Raw genomic sequence first — 26094 nt, forward strand, 5'->3', positions numbered from 1 at the left:
ACGTATTCCAGCGTTCTGTGTAATGGCGTCTCCGAGCAGTAAAAGAGTTTTTATACACTTGAAGACAGTTCATAGTGCCAGTTACGAGAAGCCCCAAATCAAGTTGAGATAAGAACACAGGTGAACCTGAGGGTAACACACAATGCTCCACTGATCGAAGGTCTGTGAGAACAAGTTAACCCCCTTCCCCAAACACAGCTGGTGGTCAACCACTGAGACCTGGATTTTAGCACAAGACAATTGTTTACAGAATGTTTTTACCACTACATGCGTCTCACAACACGCAAGGGGGTCTTGCGTCTGCGTTTCTTTGCGACGCTCTGAAAACGCAGAAGCATAAACTAGGCTTAAGAAGCAGTTTAGCCAATGAGTGACATCATTTCAGAGTCCTAAAATACATTCAGATTTGGGCTCGCCCTACGCCGCGCTCTTTAACAACATAACAAGAGCGACTACGGGCAGTGTCCTTCCAAACATTCTCTCCTCAAAGACAAGTTTGATAAAAGAACTTTGCCGGAGAAACTAGAGGTAAAACAGCTGGACCGAGATCAGTCTGACCTCACAGTCAGACAACGGACCGGCGTGAAAGGGAAGCATATGACGCTTCTGTAGAGATGTTACACCGGCAGGTTTAGCTAGCTAGTTAGCTGGCTACGTGCTAATGCCTAGCTTCCCATGCTCAGTTTTAAAAATGAACGGGGACAGAATCCAGCATGGACAGATATGTGAGTCAGGGACATGAAGCTCACTTGTATACTCTAGAGAACACCGAACACCCACAGATAACGCCACTACCGTAATCTCCATTTTTTACGCGCACCGTGAAATAACGTGCGTTGAATTGGTCCTCAACACACTGATTGGGTGTTTCCCCAACAAACTAACATTAGGTTCATATGGTTATCCCAATACATATGTTCTATTAGGTTTCATATGAATATATTATATTTATCCTTTATTATAATATACATATACAATATAAATATGAATATAATATAATAAATATAATAGTTACAATATGATAGTTATATCATATACTGAATATATATACATACATATATACATATTCATTGATTTACTGAATTGTATGAATAACATGTCCGTGTTATGGAACTGTTGGAATAAATCCATCAGCCGCCACTGACCTATATTAGTCATGTATATTCTTGTATCTCGTAGCAGAAATTCCCTTAATCTACAGAAGCGTCCAGGAACACACCGCCTAAGACACGTAGCTGTGTGATTGGTCGGTGCTCTGTGAGTTTGGAACCCGATTGGTTGACCAGGCCGGTGTCTAACTGAACGTGGCTCCATACTAGCTGGGCACGTTGAGACAGCAGCTTCCTTGACAAGCGCGTTAAGTAGGCGCCGGAAAAGTCCCCGGGCCTTCAACATAAAATAAATGAGCCGCCGTATGATAACGTAGTGCAGGAATACGACTTTAGCTAATCATTTTTCACTTACTGTAACTTCTCTTCTTCGTGTTGAGTGGGATCTCCGTGAGTCTCTTGAGTGTGTTAGAATAGTGTAATACTCAAGAATTGCAAAATATTATTCAATGAGCATTTTACTTTGAAAGTCAAGACCGGAATGTAGAAACTAGTAGGGTAGTGTGAATGAACCTGTCCGTGAGATGTGGGGAGATAATAAACATGTACAGAAAAAAAGTAGTTGACAGCTCATCATTTTAACTTCATCACATCGCTGAACCTCCGCTGCCAGCTCGCGCTCCTCCATAGGTAAGAAATGCTGCCTGCTAGCGGAGCAGCTAGCCCAAAGCCTCCATATGTAACGTTACAGGGGGTATGCTACTACGAAATATAGCAATTCTATGTGGTCTTGCGCAATGGACAACTCATAAATTAGTGCAATAGCTTTTACTTGTTTGTCTTGAGTCACCCCAGATTAAGGCAGGTACCCAATATACTAAACACGACGCGTCGGAACCAAATTAAACCAACGTTGCTTATATGCGGTTCACCTGGAACTCTCGTATGACTAAAGTACACAGCTACTCCTTCATTGTCTCTTTGTACACTTATTTGCTTTGACATCACTTCAAACATATGTTCCGATATGTGAACACAACACATACACCTTCCAGGCCAAGCGGTAGGCGACCAGTGCCGTTATTACGTCCCTACCGGTTTTTGAACCCACTGGTTTGCCGAGGCATGGGTCCTTATGTTTACTTAACAGCAGCAGCTGTTTTCTGCCTCAGTCTCCTGATTCGTCACACATTCACAAACGTATTGCTGAAAATCTTCCAAATGTATCACATAGCCGTTGCATGATTTATTGTATAAGTATGAAGAAATATATTAAAGAAAATATATTTATTGAAACATCGTAACAACCTGGATTCGAACCCTGCCACCAAACTTTTGGTTTGGTTTAATTAGTTCATTAAGCTGCACCAAATCCGTGTGGAGGAAACGTTTTGGACTAGACTGATCTAAAACAACTGGTTACTTTTCTGTGTCAACCAGGCAGCTACAACTCAGTTGTCAGCGCATCTGAATCAGGACTTTCTTAAATTTTGCTACAGAGAGTTCGGACCAAATTATCTCAAATGAATCCGGACTTTGAAATCGCTTTTATTAAAGTCGTCACAATGGGATGTGATGTGCTGCTTCTATGTGGGCGATCGTTGGTCAGTGTGGACGACGGTTAACATCCTAATGTATTCCTAGGTTATCCATATGGCTTCCTGGATTATTCAGATAACTGTGATGGTGCTGTCTGTCTTCACCAGCAGCAGCCAGGGGAAGAGGGACAAGCAGCTCTACTGCTCTGGTAAGTCACCAGTTATAGAGGACAGAAAATGTATTTATCATCTGGTGATTTTGAAGTACGAAAACAGAGGGTTAGCGATACTGAGGTCCGATAAGGCAGAATCCCTTTGGATAGGAGTCCAGACACTGGTGGTGGTGAAGGAAGATCCTGCAGTCCACTGGTGAATGAGGAGCATGACTGCTGCTGACTGAAGTTAGACAACAAAAATGTGATTGGCTTTGGGAAACTGGGTTGGTAACAGGGTTTGTTAATTTGAAGTGAATGTCTTCAATTAGTTTATTGCAGGGAAAGAGATCGAATGAGCGAATATGAACAAAAAGGACTGTGTTTGACCCTCCATTTATTAATAATCATTACAAATTCAAAAACATCCAGCAGATAATTTCAACTTTTATCTAGTATTACATGTATCATACAGTACAACACATTGTCAGAAACTCATTCAGCTCATCACACTAGTGCAAAGTCACGTAGTTACCGGGGATGACCTTCTGAATAACTTAACATCTTACCTTATGCACTGATGTTCACTATGAGCTATATTGTCTTGTTGCCATCGCTGAGGTTGCCCTGTGTTTCCCAGCCTGCAAGGCCATTGTGGATGAACTGAACTACTCAATCAGTCAGGTGGACCCAAAGAAAACCATCAACGTGGGCGGCTTTAGACTCAACCCGGATGGAACCATGAAAGACAAAAAGGTACGATACATTGATGAGTGGGTGAAGATACCACTCTGTGTCCTCACACTCAGTTAAATGTGCAGATTGAAGTAAATGCCAATGCACACTTAGCTAATATCTGTTCATAGCAGGTCAGAGGCACGTCAACAGGATCCCGAAGGAAAGAACATATACAGATGGGAAATATTGGCATACAGAAAATGCACACATACCAAAAGTTGCAGCGGGCGAAATAATGCATCATGCTGTACAGATTCGATTTGACTGATTTTGACTGTGGTGGCGCAGTTGACAGACCTGCTGAGGGGTAAGGCAAAGTATATTTGGTCCGCTGGTTGTCAAAGGACTTTCTGTAATTCTCACAACAGCAACGTTTTAAACCGCAGGTTGATGCCAGTCACATGGGTGCAGGTGGGGTGCTGATGCAGGAGGATCAGTTGGGTCTTGTCAGGCCTGTGTGTTCGGGAGCAGTTAGGGATTAGCTGTCCTGCTCAGGGACACTTCAACACGGGACATGGAGCAGCCGGGGATCGAACGGCCAACCCTGCGGTTCCCGGCACACCGTCTCTACTCCATGCACAACTGTCCATAGTGTTTGTTTTCTAACATCTATTCCTAAACAGTATTCCTTGACCTCTGTGGAAAAGGTCACAGGGTCAAGGAAAGATGGTTAGGAGAATTCATGAGGAGTTAGTAAAAGGCAACTGCGCTGTTTAGGGAATTTACTTCCACTAAGCTACATAGTTATGGTGCGACGGGAGACGTGTGTTAGTGACGTCAGTCTGCAGTGGCAAAACTACCATTTCTCCAAAGATGGACTATCAAAGAAGTAGGGCTGTGTGCGGTAAGACTTCTGTACAGTATGAATGTCTCACGTACCCTTCATACCGGTGTTATGCCATAAAAACTGAGGTTGCTCTTTATTTATTGTTACACGTCATGGAGGTGCGCCCAGCGGTCTGAGCTACTTGTTTTACGTGTTTTGAGATCGAGTCATGGTTCTAACTTTATACCGACGATGAATAACCCAAAACAAACACCCTTTAACCGTGTAAAACACCACGACACAACAGCTTGTGCCACATAAACAATTTGTAACACTAATTGTACATTTATAAAAATCACCCCACCGAGCTGCATGCTGGGTACAACTGACAACAAGAAGTAACGTGAAAGAGCAAACAAGAGGAACAACAAGAGACCAGAGATGCACCAACACAACTTGGTTGGAATTGGGTTTAATTCCAAAAAGCTGTGTCTCTTTAGAGTTTTTTTTTTTTTTTTTTGTCTGTCGAGCCACTGGTATTTCCTCTGGTGGCAACGCTAGCAGCCACGACGAGCTAACACGCTAACTCGCCGGCCAGTTGCGAGCGAGTTGGCCAGCCAGCGGTGAACAGCTGTTCAAGTAGCCAGCGGCCCTTTTCGGGGTCAATGTGAATGTGTTTACTTTGTGTTAATGTGTTATAAAAACAATAGTCACATACTGGGACACCGTGAGAATCTTTCTAAATACATGTGATATGGGTTTTTGGCCACACCGCACAGCCCTACGAAGGAGCATCTTCGATGCCTTCATGTGTTGTTACAGTGGTGAGTCATGCAGACGACATAAACAACCAGGTTCATAGTATTACTTTATTAACAAGGTTGTAACATAAGTTGCGTTATGCTAACGGTTACTTACGTTATCTGCGATCGTTATTTCTCGCGAACGGCCGAATATTTATATTTATGAATTATCTACTTTCCTTTTGTAGAAGAAAGGGACACTGGTTACTATGCTAAATGAGCTAAGTAAGAAATCATTGAGGCTCCTTTCCTTTAGCATTAGATCATTTTAAAAGCTCTTGGCGGCTACCGGTACTTACACTAATTCTGCATCATTTCACTCAGTTAGGAACCTTTCTAAGCAAGTTTGAGAATTTGATTCCAGCCAGACACTCAAGAAATTGAAGCAGAGTTTAATTTGACTGTCATGTTGTATCCACAGGTGAGAAAAGTACACAAGCAGGATGTATATTTGCTTGCATTTGCGATGCCATTTTTTGAAGACTGTGCGTGCTAGTGCCACTTACCTGCCCTTGATGGATAGAAACAGTAGTGTATTGGGCTGTATATGTTTACGTTGTGCGTTCACAATTAATGAAAACAAGCAAGTTAAATCAGCGCAAGAAAGACATTTGGGAGATGAAGCGGACATTCATTTGACCGTCTTGTTGTATTCACAGCATAATAAACTGGAATGCTGAATGGGGACTGACAGCCATTTGTTTGTAATACAAATCATATAACAATTGCAATATCAGTCAAAATAATTGCAATTGGGTACTTTTCATACTTGTTGAGCCCTATTATGAACACACTGACTTGTTGGTTGTACTGTAATCAGCAATGGGAGGTGTCGCTGCAGTACTTTTCTCCTCCGAGTCCATTGTTCTGTGTCTGTGTGTGACGCTGTTTGAGCAGTGAGACGATGGGTCTGAGAGGTAGCGAGATCCTCCTTGTGGCACTGGCATGCAATGGCAAGTCTGTGACGGTTGTCGGTAAGTTATGCAAATATACCCAGAGTTGAATATATTTCAGGAAATGTATAGTTCTTCAAATAGATGATATTGTTTCGTATGATACTTAACAAATTGACCAATTAACGTTCTGACAAGTCCTGTAAAATAAAGTCTGTTTTATCTATAGTCTATTACGAATATGTATTAAGAGAATTAACAGGGAATCTGACACAGTGTTGAATATTTAAAGCCAATGTGCTGTTAAAATCCACGACAAGGTGTGGCAGTGGTGACAAAGTGTGAATGTAAGCCAGACCAATGTGGACCAGTATAAACACTGGGAATTGACTCCTCCTAAGTGTAACTTGCAGAGGGTGAGGTTTATGTGGCAGTATACACAATTTTTTTACTTGGGTTGTGTAAATGACAGCAGGACTCCACTCATTGTATCTATAGGGACAAAAGTATCTGACAGAGCAGCCCCGATGGGGTTTGGGACTATTGTTAATCTCCATAATTGTTACGGCCTGCCTATCGTGCCTAGGGGTCCACAGCCATAACACAAAAATGTTGGAAAAAGGGTAGGCTTGGCAGAGATAGATAAGGCGTGCGCAACGTTTTAACAAAAGTAAATACAATTTATTAACGACTTATTTATCACAAAAGACAACTGAACGGAAGCAAAAGCTTCAGGGTCTCAAGGCCAAAACAATAAACAAAACCACCCCCCTAGCTAGACTACAAAGGTGTTCTGGCCGTGGGAAAAAGAAAAACAATACTGACCTCCCTCTCTATCCACAAAACAGGAAAGAATTGTAACAGAAATGGCAAAGAACCCTTACACGCTTCCCACACAAAATGGTGGTCTGCACGCAGACACTGACAGTCTGCTCGTTGTCAGGACGAGGAGAAGAGAGACCCCAGAACACTGAGTCGGGAAGCCTTTATGTGGCCCATGTCTCTCAGGTGGTGCTGCTCCAGGTAAAATCACCTGAGAGAATTGCCCCCGCCCTCTTCTCAGGAGGGGGCGGAGTCACGTCACGGGATGTAACAAAAATGGATATTGCCTTTATGTCTTTAAGCAGTTGTCTTAATGTGGATTAATTTAGATATTAATGCTAATTACTCTTCTTGTTCCCCTTGTGGGTCCTGCTTGGATTCCATTTAATTTGCCCCAAGTGTGCGCCTGTGCCTGTGTCCTTTAAAAAAAACAATTAGACATGCAGAAGTTATGCACTCTCCGTGTAATATATTGAAATGGACACATGCAGGATATCAAGTTATAAACAACAACTTGATACCTCCTATAGAGCTTTGATTTTGAACCTCAACAGATGCACAAGGATGCATATTTCTGTTTTTGTCATGTTATATCAAAAGTATGTGGATGTGTAAACTGAACATCCGTGTTGCTATGGTTTTTGTCCAGCTTAAAATAACTGATCAGCATTCTGGGGAAATCAGTTGGAGTAGTTGTCATGCCGTACTCACCAGGCCAGAATAGCGTAGTTCTTCCAGAGAGGAGCTCCTCCTCTGCCCTTAGCTGACACTAACCTCCACCTGTTGCATTGTTTGGTCAATCAAATGTTACTGAGCCCCAGAAGAAGCCAAACCTTGATCCCATGCCCTCTCGGCTCCCTCCTTTTCAGAAGCTTTTGACCTAATGTGAATCGGAGAGGGAGGGATGTCACAGCTTAGATGCCATCAGTGAGGAGGATTTGCAGGTTTTAAGTCTCTGCTCTTTGGCCTCCTCCCAGTAGGACTTCCTGGGGGCATGGGGTGGCTCTGTGGCACAAAAGTTTAACCTGCCTCCTGCAACAATGACACATTTAAGGCTTCCAAAGACATTGAACTTAGTTGGAGCAGTGAGCTGATCTCATGGTGTCCGGTGTGAAGTCATGCTTTGACAATGAGAGGATGCAAAATGTCCAGCAGACACAGTCACAGGTCCTTGATATTTTCTATGAGAGAGAGAGAGAGATGGGTAACATGTCACTGACATGCACAAAATATTCCGTTATTTGCTCTTATTCTGAAAAGCACAAACAATGTGCTTAGGAGCATTCTTTGAACATGTCTTAAGTAATATCAATATGCCCCACATGTCTTATGGTAAAGGGATGCATTCAGAATGAGTCCTAGAGACCTGCATCAAGTTCATTCCACGACAGATACTACAACAACTAGATTAAAGTAAAGAATGTTAATGTGTCTTTCATAGTCAGAACAATAGTGTGATAATAGATCGACTGGTCAATCGCCAAGACCGTGCCAGTGGGTCGACTGCGGGAGCTAAGGGGAAACTTTTTAGTGCTAATTAGCATCCTTGCTAACACATTTCATTTTTATTCAAAAGCAACCCTGGCTAACTCTAATCAGTGCAAGTCATCCAAGTAACGTAATAGCCAAGAATGTCTTAAATGGTTGTGATGGTTCCCTTGCTACTGACAGATGGGAGGTTCTTTTTTTTATTTTTATATTGATCTGTTTTGCGTTTACGGTACGCAGCGTTGTTGTACTTATTGAACATAGCGAACACAGCTAGTAAACACATAGCTTGTGTAGCACTGTAGACTGCATGTGTGGTGTAGGTAGACAAATACAGGTGAGTAGTGTTTGGTGCAGAGTTCCAGTAAAAAAACAACAACAGCTGTTGTCGTTCTCTTAAATTCCTGTCTTTGAGCAGATTAAACAGGTTCAATGTGACGTTGGGTGTACTTTTTGAACTTTATGTTTATCTCCTCCTTCCACTATTATTATTTTTCTCTTGACAGAGCCAGGCTGGCACTTTCCCCCTGCTTCAGGTGCTCATGCTAAGCTGCGCTATCTATGTCCTGACTCTAGATGGATGTTGATCTTGTAAATGATCTTGTGAGGGAAAAAAAACAGCCTTTTGAAAAGGATGCCCTATGACTTCTAAGCACTGTGCCTGGCGTCAGCTGCTCTCCATCCATTCACATTCAGACATGACCAGCTCTAGGCTATGACTTCATGCTATGGGATGCATGTCATTTACAGCTAATTACAAAGGGCTTCACTATTTCTCTCTTGCTATTACGCTGTGATATTGTTATCATCAACCATAATCGTGAACTTTCCTATTCATTAATATGTGCAGTAAATGGCAAAATGGTCCAAATTACATTTCAGCTTCTCCTTCTACTCACCGCTTTGATGGCAATATCATTATTAATATTAATATATGGGTCTTTATTGGTCCATAACACAAGGACAATGAAATTGAAAGGGCCCTATCCACAGCGGTGCAATAATGGCTCCCTATCCAATGGGAATTGAATGGACGATAGCATCCCTGAGAAGCCTATTCTCTGGCCCGACGTGTCTTCCCTCCCTCCCCCCCAGCCGCCCCCCCTCCACACCACCACCGCCCCCCAGCCCCATTCTTCAAACAACACTGTGACTGACAGCTCCCTTTCACAAGACTCCGACTGGCAAGGAAGGGGTTTAATTCCAAACCATTTTGTAGCATGGCATGATAAAGACTCAAGCACGGGCTGAGATGGACCGACGTGCTTTTATTGTCGGGCAGGGGGGAGTTGCCTTTTTATGGGTTTTGGAAATTGAGGATTTAGTTTGAGTTTAAATTTCAAACTAAGTTATATCAAATTCCTAAATTTGATAAGGGAAAGCATGATTGAGCTGTAATTACGTCATATCCTTCTTTAGTTTTACCAGTTCTGAGAATAGGAATATTTGCTTGTAAACAAGAGGACACTTTTACCTGTAAATTACACTCGCTTAATAATGTATCAATAACAATTTATCCAAATATATCCTCATGCAAATAGACATTTTCCATTTGAAAACTCATAAATCTTAATAAATCAATTTGACTCATTATTTTGAATGCACAAGCTTCACTTCACTAGAGGAGTCGGCAACTATATATATGAGAGAGATATCTAGGTATATCCTTATAAATGTATTTTGACAAAATACAAATAATAAATGAAAGCAATAATAACAAGTTAGAGAGGAATAACATCATAGCATCTCCATGACAAATAAGCAAACATAAGGCATTGGATAGAAAGTCTCAATGAGCCAGTAAGCAGACCTTATTGTGTCTCATGTTGATCTATCCACTGAATAGAATCCCCAACAGCCCTGATCTGGGCTTAAATGCATGAGTAACTTTTTGTTGTGTTGGTTTCCATTCCTTAAAAAGCGACTCGTTGCTTCTCTCTTTCTCTGTGGACTGAAAAAAAAGATCTATATTAATACAAAACATGTTATACATTTTTTTATAATAAAAAAAAGATTTTATTGATCGACAAATGAATATATGAAAACAATTAACTCCACTAAATATGTTCCAAAAATATGCTAGACACGACATAAACACCAATTTTAGCCACTCAGAGAAGGTGTCAAAGTCCTGACAAGCAGATTTTGATTGACAGGTGAACCTCATCGTCATTGGCCTGCCTGACCTACATCCCTCGGTGCTCGCCCTCCACCCTTTGGCCCTGTGCTGTAACACATTCTGTTGACCAGCCAACTTCCTTCCTCCTCAGCACAACAGTATTGTCAAGCTCAAGGGATCTATTGCTGAATGAACCTAAAGTTAAGGAGGAGGGATCAGACAATCACTTTTAGTCGGAAGGAGCCATTTGTTGAGCGGAGGAAGAGGCAGGAAACCGTAGAAATCAAAACAGATGGCAGAGAGACCCTTTGTCGTGTGTGTGTGTGCTTGTGTGTGTGTGTGTGTGTGTGTGTGTGTGTGTGTGTGTGTGTGTGTGTGTGTGTGTGTGTGTGTGTGTGTGTGTGTGTGTGTGTGTGTGTGTGTGTGCGCGCACACACAAGAGTGATCAGTTGGCTTGGCTCGGAAGGGAACGCAGTTGATTCTGTAAAGAGACAAAGGGTTCAGAGAATAATAAATCTGCACTGTTACAAAATCCAGTTTAAAAACCCTCTCCTCTTCCTCACTGTTCCTTACCCCCACAACGATCCCCCGAGGCCACCCTGCCACCTTTGACCAAAGAAGACTAGGAAGATTTCCTCCTTTTGATCATTAGAGGATGGAAGGGATGATCGGGCCAAGATAAAGCAGCAGAGGCCGTGCAGGCCTGACAAAATAAGCTTTTTATCATGCACTTGGCTTCTGTGGAGGCCTCCTGCTTGTACCATTGTACCCCATCCCCCCCATTTTGTTTTTCTCAGCCTTGGAGGTGTAAAGAGCAACGCCCCCTCCTCCCCCATTGCCCCCGCATCCCCTGGTCGTCACCCCTGTCACCCAATCTCCTTGCGGGCATGGTGGGAGCAGGGTGCTGCACCTGTCTTAGCCCCGTCTAGACACCACTGCCTCACTGTTTTGTCCTGAATGGAAGCGGAAGAAGAGGACGGTGCAGTTTTTAAGCAGAGGTGAGGAGGGTGTGCGTTCAGGTTAAAAGTCAGAGTTGGAGGGTAAGGTTTGTGAGTGAGGATGAAAAAAACCCAGCGGAAACAAGAGGTCACCCTGCTGACCCGCAAAGAGCCCTGTGGTGTAACACAGCCGACACCCGGGCAACGCGGCCTCTGAGGCTTGTTCCTTTCCCACCATGAGCGTACCTATTGCGTTATTTGGTTGCCATGGCTGTGTCATGTGTGCCGTCTGAAATGTGCAAGTATGTATTTAAAAAGAAATAGATTCTCTTTGTTTTATTTCTTTACAATATCTCTGGCTTTGTCTGTTTGTGCTTACCCAACATTCATAGACCTGCTTGTTTGGGTGAATGAGGGGTCATGTTCTCTCTCTCTCTGGGTGGTGTGGCCAGGTACCTCTGGCTCGCTCTGAGACTCACCTCAGCGAGCTCCTGGACGGGGTCTGCGACAGCATGAGCGACTACGCCCTCCATGTGGACCCGGACACACAGCTCAAACAGTTCATGAGGTTTGCTCCCCGGAGCGGCGGGGCCACCGGGGACTTCCCCGACTTCAAGAATTTCCAGTTTGACGGACCAGAGGCCTCCAACGCCCTGAAGTTCGCAGTGAGTGCAAGGGAGCGTAATTAAAGTTTGTCTGTAGTAGAAGGGGCACATGTGGGTTGAAGATGTTGGGCTTCACCATATTGCTACTTTACTGCGTCCTTTATGAATTTTTAGTTAACTGCTTGATACATTTTAATAGTTCTTTACTAAATTGGGTTTCTACATAAACATTAAAGGAATGTTTAAAACCCTCAATAAGTATTGGATATGTGACACTTTGCACTACATGTAAATGTATGTATATAATATTTACAAGTGACACAATTTTTTGGAGTCTTTACTGAGAATAGTTACAGTATCTTACTTGTTTCAGCATTGTCCATAGAGCTGTCCTCACACAACGCACTCATCACTACATTTCACGTTTTTTACGTATATCATCTTTTAATCCGTAATGCAGATTAGGTCAGGTTTGAGCTTGCCTATTGTGTCACTTGGTTCAGGTTCAAATGTTACCGTGTAATCTAAAAAAGGAATGACTAGTTAGTGGTATAGTGCCACATTATGCCATGTAGTGTCATGTGACTGATGCATTGTTGGAGTGTTTCATGAATGGGACTTGAATATGGATTAATAGGCCACAGTGAGAGAGATACATGAACTGATCACATTGTGAAGGGCCTGATTACATCTTTTGAGACATCTCTGATCAAATGAAGTTAATAGAAGAAAGCCATTGTATTTCTCTTGACTTTCTCAATGTGACATCTGTTACAGTGTAATATATGGAAAACATGCCCTGTTTATTTTCAAACATGTTGTGAATGAATCAGATGTATAAATTCCTGTGTGATCAGTGCATTTACACGCTAGCAGTCAGGTTACTGCTTTTGTTAGCAGGTACGAAGAACCAAATTCTTCCGGGCTACCTGCTTGAATGTGAATGGAGTAAACAAGTATCAGGTAGTCAGTGGAAGTGAATCTGAGTTGGGACGGTTGACTCGTCTAAATGGCTGAACAGTTGGGCTGGCGGAGAGGAAACGGTCTGTGGTGTGTATGCATGGTCGAGCCTCGGGCCAAGTCTTCTCTCTGCGCTTGTTTTTCTGTCAGTGCGAAAGCGTCGTGGAGGAGCTGGAGGATGATATCATCTCTCTGTTCAGCCAGGACGTGGAGCATGTGCACCAGGAGCTATGCAACAGAGTGTCAGGTACGAAGCTGCTATTGTGCCCACGTTCTCTACCACATACATCTAAATCAGTCAGAGACACGCAGACCTGGTAGTATTCATAACATTGATACATTGGCTCATATTCCTGTTCCTATTCCTGTGCTTGTGGTTTCTCCAGAGCTGAATGTATCTCCATTTGCTAAGAAATTGGGAGATGGTTTTTAAAATGTTGTGGGAAAATAGTTTTCCCTGGTGGTTTAGGCTTCTACAGCCTTATGTAACAACACAGAGGAAAGAGGGGCCATTTTGTTAGAATGTGACAAGACAGAATGATACTTAGACGAGACGTGTTACACAATAGAATCTATTTATTAATACCATTAACTTCAACACCACTGTTCATCTTTTTGTCTCTTGTCTATGATTTCAGGCTACTGTAAAGAAAGCCGCCGCAGCAACAAGGAGTTGTAGCGCCGTGGGGTTTTATTGGTGGAGGTTGGGACCCGTTTTGTAACAGACAACATAAAAAAGAGCCCTTTATTAAATCATTTTTACACAAATTGTTAATCTTTTTAAATAAATAAAAGAATAAATCTTTTTTGTTTGTGTTGTCATTGGACTCAGACCAGCGTATTGTGTTGTCAGCTGCTGCCTCTTGTTGGTTTGATGCTTTTCTGTTGGCCTATGATCACATCTACAGCCTGGCCCACTGATGACGGGCGCTGTGTTTGTACTATATTTGCATGCTTCTAGTCAGTGGGACTCCAGAGCTTTGAGCTGCAGAAAAAAACGTTCATTGAAGAAGGCACTTGACAGAGCTGTAACAACTAGACAACATCTACATTTTTCCTTTGGTTCCAGTTTCACATCACTGGGACTCTAATGTGGAATAAAGGATAAATCAAGAAATGGAAATATTATTGTTTCAGTTTATTTCACATTGGTTTATTATTATTATGATTGACAATGATGACATTGTTATTGTTTACAATGTGAAATTACACTGGATATCTCAGATGTCCCAGTTTTCAACTAGCTCTCAGAAGAAACAGACATTTCGTCTGCTTCATCTGTCTGAAGCTTGAGATTCTAAAATCAGCCTCAAACCTGCACACACACGTGGACACATTACAAATCTGTCAATAAATATACAAGAATGTCACAGATTTGTTTAGACTTCTGTAAACAGGAAGCTTTTCAAGACCAACTAGATCAGATCTGAAGTTCACAATCGTAATATGGAATATTAATGTTTATTCCTATGTGCTTTTGCTTGGTATTTGTATGTAGATTAGAACACACATTTTAGTCCCTAAAATAACACATTTATATAAACATTTGTAAAATATTCTTTGTTGAAATAAATGAGGTCATTTGTAACTGTTCGCATTGATGGTTCCCTCGGTGCTTCTTAGCATGTGGTGCATGGGTACTTTTCTATGTTGGATAGAGGTGGGACTCTCATGGTCAGCATGCACTAATAGGTGGTCCTGAGTATGCAATAAATACATAAATAACAGCAAAATATCGGTTTACATCAAGTCCAAATGTATGCATTTGCAATATGATCAAAACAGTATTACAGACGTTATTAAGACATTATTTAAATGTGGCTTCTCACCACTTTAGTCGGCTGGCCCAAAGCGGGCCGTGAGCCCTGGCCCCACCTTATCAAAAATACATTTTATAAATAGTCAATATTTGTGTTCTTGAAATATGGAATAAACCCACTAATATTTGTAAAATAATATATCTGCGCAAAATATATGCTTTTCCTGCATGTCCTCTATGCCTCTCTGCACACCTGTCTGCATGCCTCAGCTGGGACTAAGCCCAAAGGAGACGGGTCAAAGAATTTAGTCATTTTAGCGAATTAATGATTAAAGATAAATGAGTGACATTTAACTGCTCATAATAATAACTGCAAAATAATAATGGATGTTTGATAGTTTTTTTTTACATTGAATCATACTGGGATGTTTGCTGAAAGTGATTGACTGGCCCCACCAAAAACATATTCCACCAGCCGTTACTGTACTTAACTGTATATAATGGTAATGAATTGTGGGTAATTGTATGTTTAATTGTAACACTTAGTCATAAGAAGCACAGTGCTGGTAATGTTCTATAGTTGTGTGTGTATATCAAAGCCTGAAGAGTTGATCTCCTCTGTACCACAAAGCTGCAATATAACCCATCAGTGAGCTGCACTGTTGCACTTCATCACCATAAACACACACACGTTGCAGCTTAACTTGAGACAATCGCACACACACACCTTCCTGCTGTCGCAAATGCTCACTAGAGCGCCAAATGGGATTAATCCATTGCTGAAAGTAGTCCCCAATAAATGCACTATTTCCTGCTGCTTGAGTCAGTGACCTGTTGTTTTGGGAAGTGACTGCATCTTTTACCCATTTCATTATTTAGACTAACAATGCGGAAGAACGGCGGAAACCTCGAGTCATGCTGAACCGATCACCACGACCAAACCCTTTGTAAAGGGATTTGAAAAATAATTTGTTTTATGTTTGGTGGATTGCATTCATTGCTCATTTGACCATTAGTCCATATAGTGTTTTTTGCCATTTCTTTCTCTAAAAATGATATCCAATCAAAGTGTGTATGTGACCATGTGAACTTCTTAAGAAAGGAAGCACTGCCTTTAGCATCTTTTTCTCTGAGCGCTCACACTGAAAATCTCTGACCTTTTCAGCTCAATTGCAAGACTTAGCATTAGCATTCAGCAGCATGGTGGAAAATAGTGAAGTGGATCACAGGACCAATAACAGCAGTCAGTGATGGTACCCTCCATCAATGTTTGATTACACAACTGGCTATGTAAGAATGTCCATCTAGACCAGGGGTCTTCAACATTTTTTACGGCAAGGTCCCCCAATCTGATGGCGAGATGGAGCAGGGACCCCTATTCTACGGAGAGTTTGGTCCGCCATCTTTTTTTGTTGAGCTCTGCGCTCTTTAGACGTGAGCATAAATGCGATCTGATTGGCTGGTGCCTGTGCTGTCGTATCAGCATGAAAGGTGCCCAGCTTGAGAGCTCCTGTGGGAAGCTGAATGTGTGCATATATCGTACATATATTGATTACAAATTTATTGAAATGGTACATAATCGATTGTATCGATACTTGGAAACTGCACATTGGATTTAAGTACAAAGACTGTATGGATGTGTGTTTGTTTGTTTGTTTTTTAGCACTTTAGACACGTTAAATGTTACTCGATTCAGTCTGCCTGTCTGTGACGTCATCAGTACACAGCGGCAGCCGCGCGAAACTCTGAACAACAACAAAACACAGCGTGGAGGAGACGACTGCGAGCGAGACATTTACAAACCAACTTATCGATCCAGTGTGTGGAAATATTTTGGCTTTTGTAAACACGGAGGTGTTCTAAATAAGTCGGCCGCTGTTTGTAGAATATGTAGAAGACAAATACAAAACCACGGAAACACGATGAATCTTTCCGGCCATCTACTAAGGCGCCGTGGGATTAAACAACGCCGACAGTCAGGACCTCTAGCAGCGTCACCGCTGCAGCAGCAGCAGCAGGTAACTCCAGCTCTGCAGACACCTCAGGCCTCGCCAGCACAAAACTCAACATCACAGCAACAATTGCGACCCTACAATGTGGTTGAAAATCCGGGGTTCTGTGAATTGATCCAAACATTGTGTAATTATTGTGTAATGTTTACATTGAAAATGGCACTTGATTCAAATAAAAGGTTAATGCATTTGCCATTAATTGTTGTTTGTTTGTTTATAATATCCATAATTAATTTAAACCTTATTTCCTTACAAGAAACAACAGGGATCTCGGAAACTTTGCCTGCACTGTCCAGTAAAGTTACTGAATAGATTTCAAGTCACTGAATCAAATCGAATCGAATCGTTCTAAATTAACCCAGATTGTCCATGAATCGAATCGGCAACCATGAATCATGATTCATCGCGAATCCGCGATGTTAATGTGTATTTAAAGACAATAAATACAATTCTGATTCTGAAGATATTTCAATTTATGGAAAAAAAATAATAATTGCCTTATCAACCAAAAGTTTCGCGACGCCCCTGCAGTTGAAGACCTCTGATCTAAACACAAGTTCAAACAATGATTGGACATTGATGCATTTATGCAAGATGAAAATTTTCCGCCTCACTGGGACAGAGTTGTGCTGTAGAGACAGCTAGGGGACAACAATGGGTAGAATCGGCATAGTTTGAGCTTATTCAGTAAATTAAGGATTTATTTCAAACTAATGTTGGAGCAACAGACACAATGACCAACATCTGTTTGAGGTGTATTTGGTTTGTTTTACAATGAATCTACTTGAATTAAGAAGGTGTTCTATTTCTCACGTAAGATCATCATTTTTCCTTCACTGCAATTTGTTTTGTGTATTTATCTGATATTCCGAACACGTGCGATGCGCGACTGAGAGATAAATCATTCCAGCCACTGACGGCACAGCTCGGTCCATCAGTTACTTTAGGAGATGTGCTTAGTGTCTGAAAAGGATTCTGATGGAGAAAAGATCACTCGAAAATTCCTCGATTGCTGTTTCTGTGAGACTCAATATTTACTGACTTACTTACTTTACTTGAATAAAGAAACCTTGAGACAAAGTCTGATTTTATGTTCTTGTATCCCTCTGCGCAGATAGTATAAACTTTGGTCACTGAGCTGCGGCATTAACTTGTATTTTAACAAGATTAAAAAATATTTGTCCTGGAGATTAGCATAGTTAAGTCTCCCTTTTTTTGGCCTTTTGGGGCGGCTGCAGCAGGCTTTGATCAGTGTTGCGCGGCGAGGCCCAGGCTTGGCCTGGCCATCCAAGGCCTTGGTGTGAAATCGGTCTGATGTCATCCCCCATTCTCCTCCTCCACCAGCTTTTAGCTGCCGTAATAATATTTCCGCCACAAAGCCCCCGTCCCCTCCGTTCCATATTCCAAGTTTGACTAGGAAGCATTTAGAGAACTATGGCTAAATTACTCAGTGGGAGGAAGGGGGACTGGATGGCCCGTCCTTTGTCCGACAGAGACACAGGGGACATCAATACTTTGTGATATGTACTTTTCCATTCTTTGGTCGTCTGCCCTTTGCTCTGCCTGTTGGAAGGGTTAGGTTTATAACAAGGAGAGGGATGAACTTTGAGTAAAAAATGTGTTTTTCCCTAAATACTCTGTTAATAGCGGTATAAACAGGATGGATTTAGCATCAGTGCTGCTTCAACAAGCAGAAAAGAAACTGGGGCTTGGTCTTACTGTGACTAAATTCCAGAATGAAAGCGAGCCTGCAGGTGGATTGTTTTGTGAGCTGTAACCCAGGCAGTGTATGACTGACTGTTGTTGCTCCTTTTATCATTTTCCATGCGATGCTTGGAATTTCCTTCTGGAACGTGGAATCAGTGTGTGAGCTGCACTGAATGTCCACTCTTGCTGATGGAGACGCGGTTGAAAGCCATGTAAAAGCTAGTAAGTGGATCTTGAGTTGGCATTGGTTTTGCCTTCAGAGTTTTAAGAAGTCAGGATATACCTTGACAAATACACACATATAGTTTACAGCAAGAAAAGAGATCAAAAGTAGACTAGATTTGTTATTTGCCTGTAAGCATTTATTCTGAAACTTTGTGAAGCGATAAATAAATAATTTCAACTGTGCACTTAATCTTACCAAAGTAAAGATTTGATTCATTTTAGAGTTGAACCCAAAATAAAGATCACATTTTAGAATCCATCCCAGTCTAGTTGTACAAACAGTACTCATGTACATGCCAAAATACTTCTTAGCTGTTTAAAAAACTGTAACCACTATCTATGACTTGCAGCATTGCTAACTATGGGAACGACATTTTTCTAAGAGGTTGAGTGTGAGATTGTGGACACTTGGAAAGTTATAAAACAGTTTTGGGTCATACAAAAATCTTTATATTAAAGAGAATTTAATTGATGAAACATCAGAGCCGTGATGGAAACATGTCAGTGGGTACTGGGACATGGGATGTCCATTTCTTGGCTGGAGTCTCGTCACCTGCTGCTCTTTGCATGGACACCCAAAGCATTTTGACCTTCATCCAGGTTCTCTGGCCATTAACCCCCCCCCTGCCCTTCCCTCCCACCTTCAGACTGACAGCCCCACGCTGTGCATAGAAACCAGCTCACAGCTTTTCTCCCCCTTTCCTCTCCCAAGTCAAGAGTAGCTCATCACATCAAGTCAGCGGCCATTGGGCGTTACTTCCACATACAAGCTAGCTAAGAAAGGGAATGCAGATGAGGGCTCCAGCAGCCATTCACAGAGCAGGTCAATGCTGCTGCCAGCGGACCAGTCACAAAACCCTCTGGCTAGGTTGATGGCTCTCCTTCTGCACGCCTTATTCTCTTTATTCATTTTTCTTCACTGTTTCTCCACTGTCAGATGTTCAGGGAAACAACGTGTGGGGAGGACACATCTGTGACGCTTTACCAGCTCATGAGAGCCTGTATCAACTCATTCTAGTCATTATTTTGTGCCTTTTGATTTTCAGATCATTCCGTTCACTTTTATATTGTGTTGTTGAGATTAAACAGAAAAAGACGGCCTGCATTATACATGAATATAATCCACGTCATGCAGCGCTGCAGAGATCAAAGTTCAGATAACCCGGAGCACAGACGGGAGACTTTGATCGCTGTACCAAACTCACTGCTTTACATTAATAAAGCACGATGTATCTTTGTGTGATGATGTCATTACATCAGAGAGGTGTTGACCCAAGAGCAAAATGGCAGGAAGAGTCCTCTCTTTAAATTAATGTACGCTTGAAAGAAAAGTCCTCAGTCTCTCTCCGTCATCATGCTAATCAAGAGGAAGATATTTCAATACAACCACCCGCTGAGCCATGTGAATCTTTTGTGTGTGTTTTTCAGGGTCTGTAATAAAATCTTCTCAAAAAACTCATTTTCATTTTTTTCTTTTATTATTGACCATCACACTATTATGATATAAATTATTCACAACATATAGAAGAGAGCCCCAGCAGAGGGGGAAAAACTAACCGTGTTTGTTATCTTCTTTATAAAAATCCTGATGTCAAAATGTCACTGTAGAAAACACAGCTGCTCCTTCTTCATATCACAGTAAGTGTCCCCTTCTTGTATTTAGAAATGTTCAAGGCACAAACTTGTCCCGGATTGGAACTGAATGTGAGAAAAACGAACCTCCTAACACAGCAGAGAAAAAAAACAGAAACATTCAAAGCATCGTAAGACCACGGTCTGGTTTGGTTTGAGTCTACCGACACATGCAGCATTGTACTTATTGCAGGAAAAATAAGTTATGTAAACACTTCTGAGCCCTGTTTCCACATGGCTACAGTTGTACCTTGTATAAATAAAAATATAACAGCTTTTGTTAACAACATCTAAACTCGGCCTGTTTTCCTTGAACACCCGAAGAAGCACATGGCCTCCAGAGGTCGGAGAGGAACCGGAGGAGTCGTGGAGACGATCCATCCCAATGGAGGGTCTCGCTAACTCATCTTCTCCAGCCAGCATTCATAGAATAATACACATCAAACGAATGTGATCTCGATAAACCAAATGGAGCCTTGGGTGGGCTCTTGTGTGTCTGCGGGGACATTGCCAGCTCCTTAGTGAGGACGTATTTTGTAATGAAGAAGACATCTTCTACAAGTTAGAGCTTTAATTCCGGATATAAAACGGGTCGGTACATTCCCAAGACGCTAGAAGGCTAAGTGACATTCAAACCACCAGGCCAGCATTCACGATACGCAGACAGAACACAACAGGAAGGAAAGAAGAGCACCAAGTACAAACACACACACAACACAAAGGCGGCTACAGTTCCCAGAATGCAGCAGAAAAGAATCTTTGGATTTCAGCATATAGTTTTCATGATCAATAAAGTTCCGTAGTGCGCGTGACGGCTGTCCAGTCCGTTTCAGCGTGCCTCGCGTTCGTCACTTCTGCGCTCCTATTGGATGTTAGCTCACTACTCCCGCCTCTCACACCGTCGGACACACCGGCTCCATCTGCGATAACGTCATCTCTACATTGAGAGTTGAGTGTGTCTCCAGGAAACGATGGTCCGCGTCTTCCAGTCAAGTGGGATGGACGCATTCTCCCGCCTCCATCAGTCCGCTTCTTCTGGCCCACATTGGCCCGGGATATATCCTGGGGGTCCACGTCTCTGGTCTGAGTGTCGCACTAGATCGCGATTGTGGAGAATACAACTCCAACGGACTGAGGCGTCCGGCCTCTCGTGGCCTCGTGTAATATAACATAAGACATAACATTAAAGATCATAATAAAATCACGTGATCCTTATTGTATGAGCGCATCATTTGAGTCCCATCAGTGTTCACACGGCTGCTCATATTTGACCTAAAACGATTAGTACATGTTTTTACCAGGAGCAAATCTGTTTGAAAACACACTCCCCTCGTGAGACACAATTGACCCGTGATGTGTGTCGCGTTGTAACAAAAGAGGTCTCATTTTATCTCATTAAAGGGAGGTGTTTCTTCCATGGAAGAGCAACTTCTGGTTGAACATGAACGCAGCAGAATGTTTGTCTCGGACTAAACGTCGCCATGCGCACAGACCCGAGGACGCGCCGCCTGCACGGACGCGCATAAGGACAAAGCCATCGTCACATTAAGGTCCCTGGTTGCGTTTTAAATATAAACGGTGGTACTGGAGTGATATTATTGCATGGTTCCTAAGCCCTTCTATCCCCGTGCCTCCTCTACTCGCTGTCCGACTTGGCGTCCTTGGAGCCGGCGTGGTTGTACAGGCCCTGCGCCATGAGATGCAGCGCCAGAGAGTTTTTATTCCCGGTGGCTTTCTTGATTTTGGCCCGTTTGTTCTGAAACCAGATTTTGATCTGAGACTCGTTAAGGCCGAGGTCCAGGGCGAGGCTCTGCCTGCGCTGCTCGGTCAGGTACCGGTTGTTTTGGAACTCCGTTTTTAACCGGTGGAGCTGCTCCGCGGTGAAGGCCGTCCGGGGCCGCTTGTCCTCTTTACTCGGGGTCGGGGCCTTCTTTGGCTTTCGGGATCTGGGCCCTTGAAGACGGGTGAGAGAAAAACACGTTAGGATTCTTAAAAATCACCCGGTCATTTTGCTTCATATGAGAAGACTATAAAATGTAATCATAATTAGTATTACATTATTTTTTACGGGTATTCAGCAGTCAGGTTAATGGTAATAGGGGTGGGATAACAAATTAATAGTTTTTCATATTGTATGTGGTTTATAATCTTGATATGTTTCATTCATTTTTTTTCATTATTAATTTATGTATTAACCATTGATAGTGTGGGGGACGCGGGGGCGTTGGGTCATGAGGGTTCTCCGGTGCTTCTGCTGCTTTCACATTTTTTTGAGGTTAAGGAATATTTCTACTATGGTTTAACTGAATATAAAAGTAAAGGGATATATATCAGTTTAAATTATAGTTTTAGATAAGTATTTCCCTCTGTTTAAAATGATCAACTTCTCTTCTCTTGATCAAACTAAACTTCTTGAGGTATTCAATACTTATATAATATTTCACTTACTTTCCAACGAGAAAATGAAGGAGGGGGTCGCATCAATCTGAAGCTAAATATTCTGATAAACCTCCGACTATTAACTTTTCGTTCCAGCATCATAAGCACTGAGCTAGAATTATTCATTTGGCTACTTTAGAGCAACAAGCCAGTCGGCTGCAGGCTGGAGGAGGGTGGGTGGGGGTGGGGTTAGGATACCATGGAGGATGGGGAGTTAGGCGCCTCTTTCCCTCCCTGTTACCATAGGAACTCCCTTTTTAAAAGAGTAGTTGGTAGTCCTAAAAAGAGCTTGGTTTCTTTCATAATATCCAGACGGTTATATCTTGATGAATTTAAATGAGAATGAACGGAAAAATTATTAGCAGCTTTGGAACGGAAGTGTAGAAATAGATCATTGGGCCCTCCCATCGTTCAAAGTTAGGGATTATGGCATAAAGGAAATGGCCGCGTTTGGTTTGCCAACAATCCTCACACATTTATAAAACATAATCCGATCATATCATATAAAAGTATGTACTAATTGCTACAAAGTGCTTAGTGTAACAGCAGTTTCTCCGATTTCTTTGAAGGCCCTTTGTTTTCATTTCCATAAACTCGGCCTGGACCTCGATGGAAACTTTTTTAGTTTTCCAGACCAAAATAAAAATGTGGGGACCGTCTCCGCTTCGTTGTGACTTTTCACACATATTCCAACACATTTCCCCGCCTGGCGGATACTTTGTTTGAGGAGGATTATTGAACAGTTGAACGCGTATCAAAATCGCGACAAAGGAAAAGTCCAAGTGCGCCTGTTTTTGTTGCTTTTCAGAACGGAGCGTGTTGACGTGAAGGCTGTGATGGAGCCGCACAGCAGCCAGCTTTACGTCTCCAACACCAACCATACACAACTCATTCGGGTCATCACTTGGACATTTGTCAAAAATCTATTTTGATTTTGTTGGCGAGGAAAATACTTCAAATTCTGTTGGATATTTCACATCGAATGCCGCTTTTTGGGGGGATACAGGGCCCTCACTTTTTAGACCCCGCCATTGTCGAACAAATATGCTAATGGTACATCAACAAAGAAAACTGAGGAACAATGGCGTTAAACTTGGTTTTACTTTACTTCTCCATATGTTTCAATTATGTTCGAATCGTATTTAATTTCCACAACACGCGTTCTATAACAGCGTTTGGTCTTATCCACTTTATCGTATTTTAAAGACAAAATCCAAATCCAATTCCACCCGAAACAACTCCAGTTACTTTCTAATTTGCGTTAAAGTAGTTCGATTTAGTGTCAAATATGGCCATGTCTTTTAGGAATGTTCAATTATTTTTTAAACATTCAAATTATAAACAATGAAATCTATAGTGGTAATTATGGGGCAACAATATGGTCTTATCCACTTTGATATGTATATTTACTAAGATTGGGGGTCGCAGGTTCATACAATAAAATATCACTCTTTATTTTCAGAGAACAAACCTCCCCAGCTTTTAAATTGGAAAATGAAACTGTGAATAAAGACCGGCTGATTTATGTAATTCACCTCTTTTTATTAACGGACTCGATGAATTGAGTGCACTTCCTTTATTTACCCTTATTACTTAGTTAATTAATACATTATTTATCTATCTATTCCTTTTTTCTTTCGATTAACAAAAAGTGTCCCAACAAACTTGTCCCCACCAACCTGCTGACGGACGGTCTGAGTACCGGGTACAATAAACCCAGGCGGGCCATAGCATCGGCTTGGACGCGGGGGCCGGCCCGGCCTCGGGGCTGCCGCCCCCTCGACCCTTCACGAGCCCATCGCCGGCTATCGGCTCAGGCCTCCTGGCCTCAGTTTCCGGATGCTGTTCTTCGGATGCTCCCGTGTCCTCCTCCTCTCCTCCTGCTGCAGCGGGCTGCGGGTCGCGAGTTTTCGAGGACTTTCTCCCCGTTTGCTCATCTCTTCGTATGATGCCTCCTGGGCGGTCTCCATCCCGGACCAACGTCCCATTCTTCCTCTTTCTGCCAAAGTCCGGTCTCAAAATGTTGTCGATGTAAAAGTTGGTGATCCGATGGGACTGCTGGTTGCCAGGCGGTAGGAGGGGTCGGATGGCCCGGTTGGACTCCTCGCCGGAGTCCTCCGCGCGCTCTGGGTGTCGGTGAGCATTTTCTTCCATTATGACGAGAGCCTGCTCACCCTCAGCACCTCTTTCTCTGCACCCTGCTGCTAAGTAGTTATTCCAATGCCGTGTTGTTCCGTGCACCGTCTTACCATTAACAAGGCTGCTATCAAAAACAACCCGATGGTGAGCTACACTAATTCCGTTTGAAGCAGAGTGGCTGATATTTCTTTTCGTGTTGAAACGCGCCTCTTATGATTTTGACAAAGACAAATCATGTTTCAGTTTCTGGTAAATTTCTACTCATCATAGCTGGACCTGGTGTACAATTTTTGTTCTAAAAAATATGAAATATTTAAAACTCTATAGTTCAGCCTCTTACATTTTTTCTGGGACCTTGCACACAATTTTTGCTGCTCCCGGTAGAACTAACTGCCCTGATGGAGACGCCGCTCAAATACTTTCACTACGGATTTTGGTTCTCATTTATGATTGGCTGCGAGACGCTGGGATGACGTCGTACTACGGCTCTCCCAGACACGTGCCTCCGACCAATAGAGGTGGAAAGGTGGTGTCATGTGAGTTTGCCGGAATTCCCTTGAGTTGCAGAATAATCTACGCAGTGATTTATGGTGCGTTCAAGTTTAAGCGGACATTTTCGGCCGGAGCATTTAAAGGCACGGATAGCTTTATGAACATGGACGAGGTTGCACAGCGCTCAGATAGTCACTAATGGCCCACATACTTATTGTGAGAGCTGGTCTTTCAAGATTTATTGCTCGATTTACCTGAATACTTGCAAAACAGTAAACCGGTATAATGAACAAGGTAGTTTGTGCTACAATGCCTTTCGACAGAAATAAAAAATACATAATTCACAACGTGACTAAATTGTAATTGAATTGGGCAGTAAAATGTTGAATTTAGATTTAGTTTGTAAACTTTACTCTTAATACTGCAATGGCCTGCAGGCACCAGCTGCACCATCTGTCCCAGGGAGCCTAAATGCAGCACACTTTAGTCCTATGGATTAGAATAGTAGAGCACAACACAGAGACAGCACCACCAGTGTCCTCACGCCTTTTCTTTTAAAGACTCACTCATTTTGGAAAAGGTTTAGTGCATTGGACACTTGTTTATATATTTACATAACATCATGGATTGATCCATTTGTATCACAGTGACGTCATTGATGCGGCAACTGAAGGCGGTGGTCCCGCCTCTGATCAGGATGAAGAGCCCTGCATGTGCTCCTGGGATCAGGTGGTGGTTTTTGTAGACATGCACTGGTCAATGTCTCTTGCTGCATAAATTAACCGTGAAGTCCTCATTAAATAAATCATTTTGTTCTC

At 42.4% G+C, this 26094-nt stretch overlaps 2 protein-coding genes and 1 long non-coding RNA gene across 3 annotated transcripts; 2 read left to right on the plus strand and 1 right to left on the minus strand.

The window, feature by feature from the left end:
* Positions 1–1574: 1574 nt before the first annotated feature.
* Positions 1575–13677, plus strand: cnpy1 (canopy FGF signaling regulator 1). Its single transcript, XM_040171965.2, has 6 exons — positions 1575–1739; positions 2694–2796; positions 3380–3495; positions 11759–11971; positions 13022–13118; positions 13510–13677. The coding sequence occupies exons 2-6, from the start codon at positions 2703–2705 to the stop codon at positions 13548–13550; spliced, it is 561 nt and encodes a 186-aa protein (XP_040027899.1). The 5' UTR covers positions 1575–1739; positions 2694–2702; the 3' UTR covers positions 13551–13677.
* On the plus strand, positions 3606–5727 carry LOC144405475 (uncharacterized). The gene is made up of 2 exons (XR_013467083.1): positions 3606–3784; positions 3864–5727. It is a non-coding gene; the product is annotated as an uncharacterized LOC144405475 (long non-coding RNA).
* A 7082-nt stretch (positions 13678–20759) lies between the features above and the next one.
* On the minus strand, positions 20760–25253 carry LOC120816583 (homeobox protein engrailed-2b). The gene is made up of 2 exons (XM_040172299.2): positions 24325–25253; positions 20760–22159 (listed from the first exon to the last, which is right to left on the minus strand). The coding sequence occupies exons 1-2, from the start codon at positions 24797–24799 to the stop codon at positions 21843–21845; spliced, it is 792 nt and encodes a 263-aa protein (XP_040028233.2). The 5' UTR covers positions 24800–25253; the 3' UTR covers positions 20760–21842.
* Between the last annotated feature and the right edge of the window lie 841 nt (positions 25254–26094).

This window comes from Gasterosteus aculeatus, chromosome 3 (assembly GCF_964276395.1).
Source record: "Gasterosteus aculeatus chromosome 3, fGasAcu3.hap1.1, whole genome shotgun sequence".
Classification (NCBI taxonomy): Eukaryota; Metazoa; Chordata; class Actinopteri; order Perciformes; family Gasterosteidae; genus Gasterosteus; species Gasterosteus aculeatus.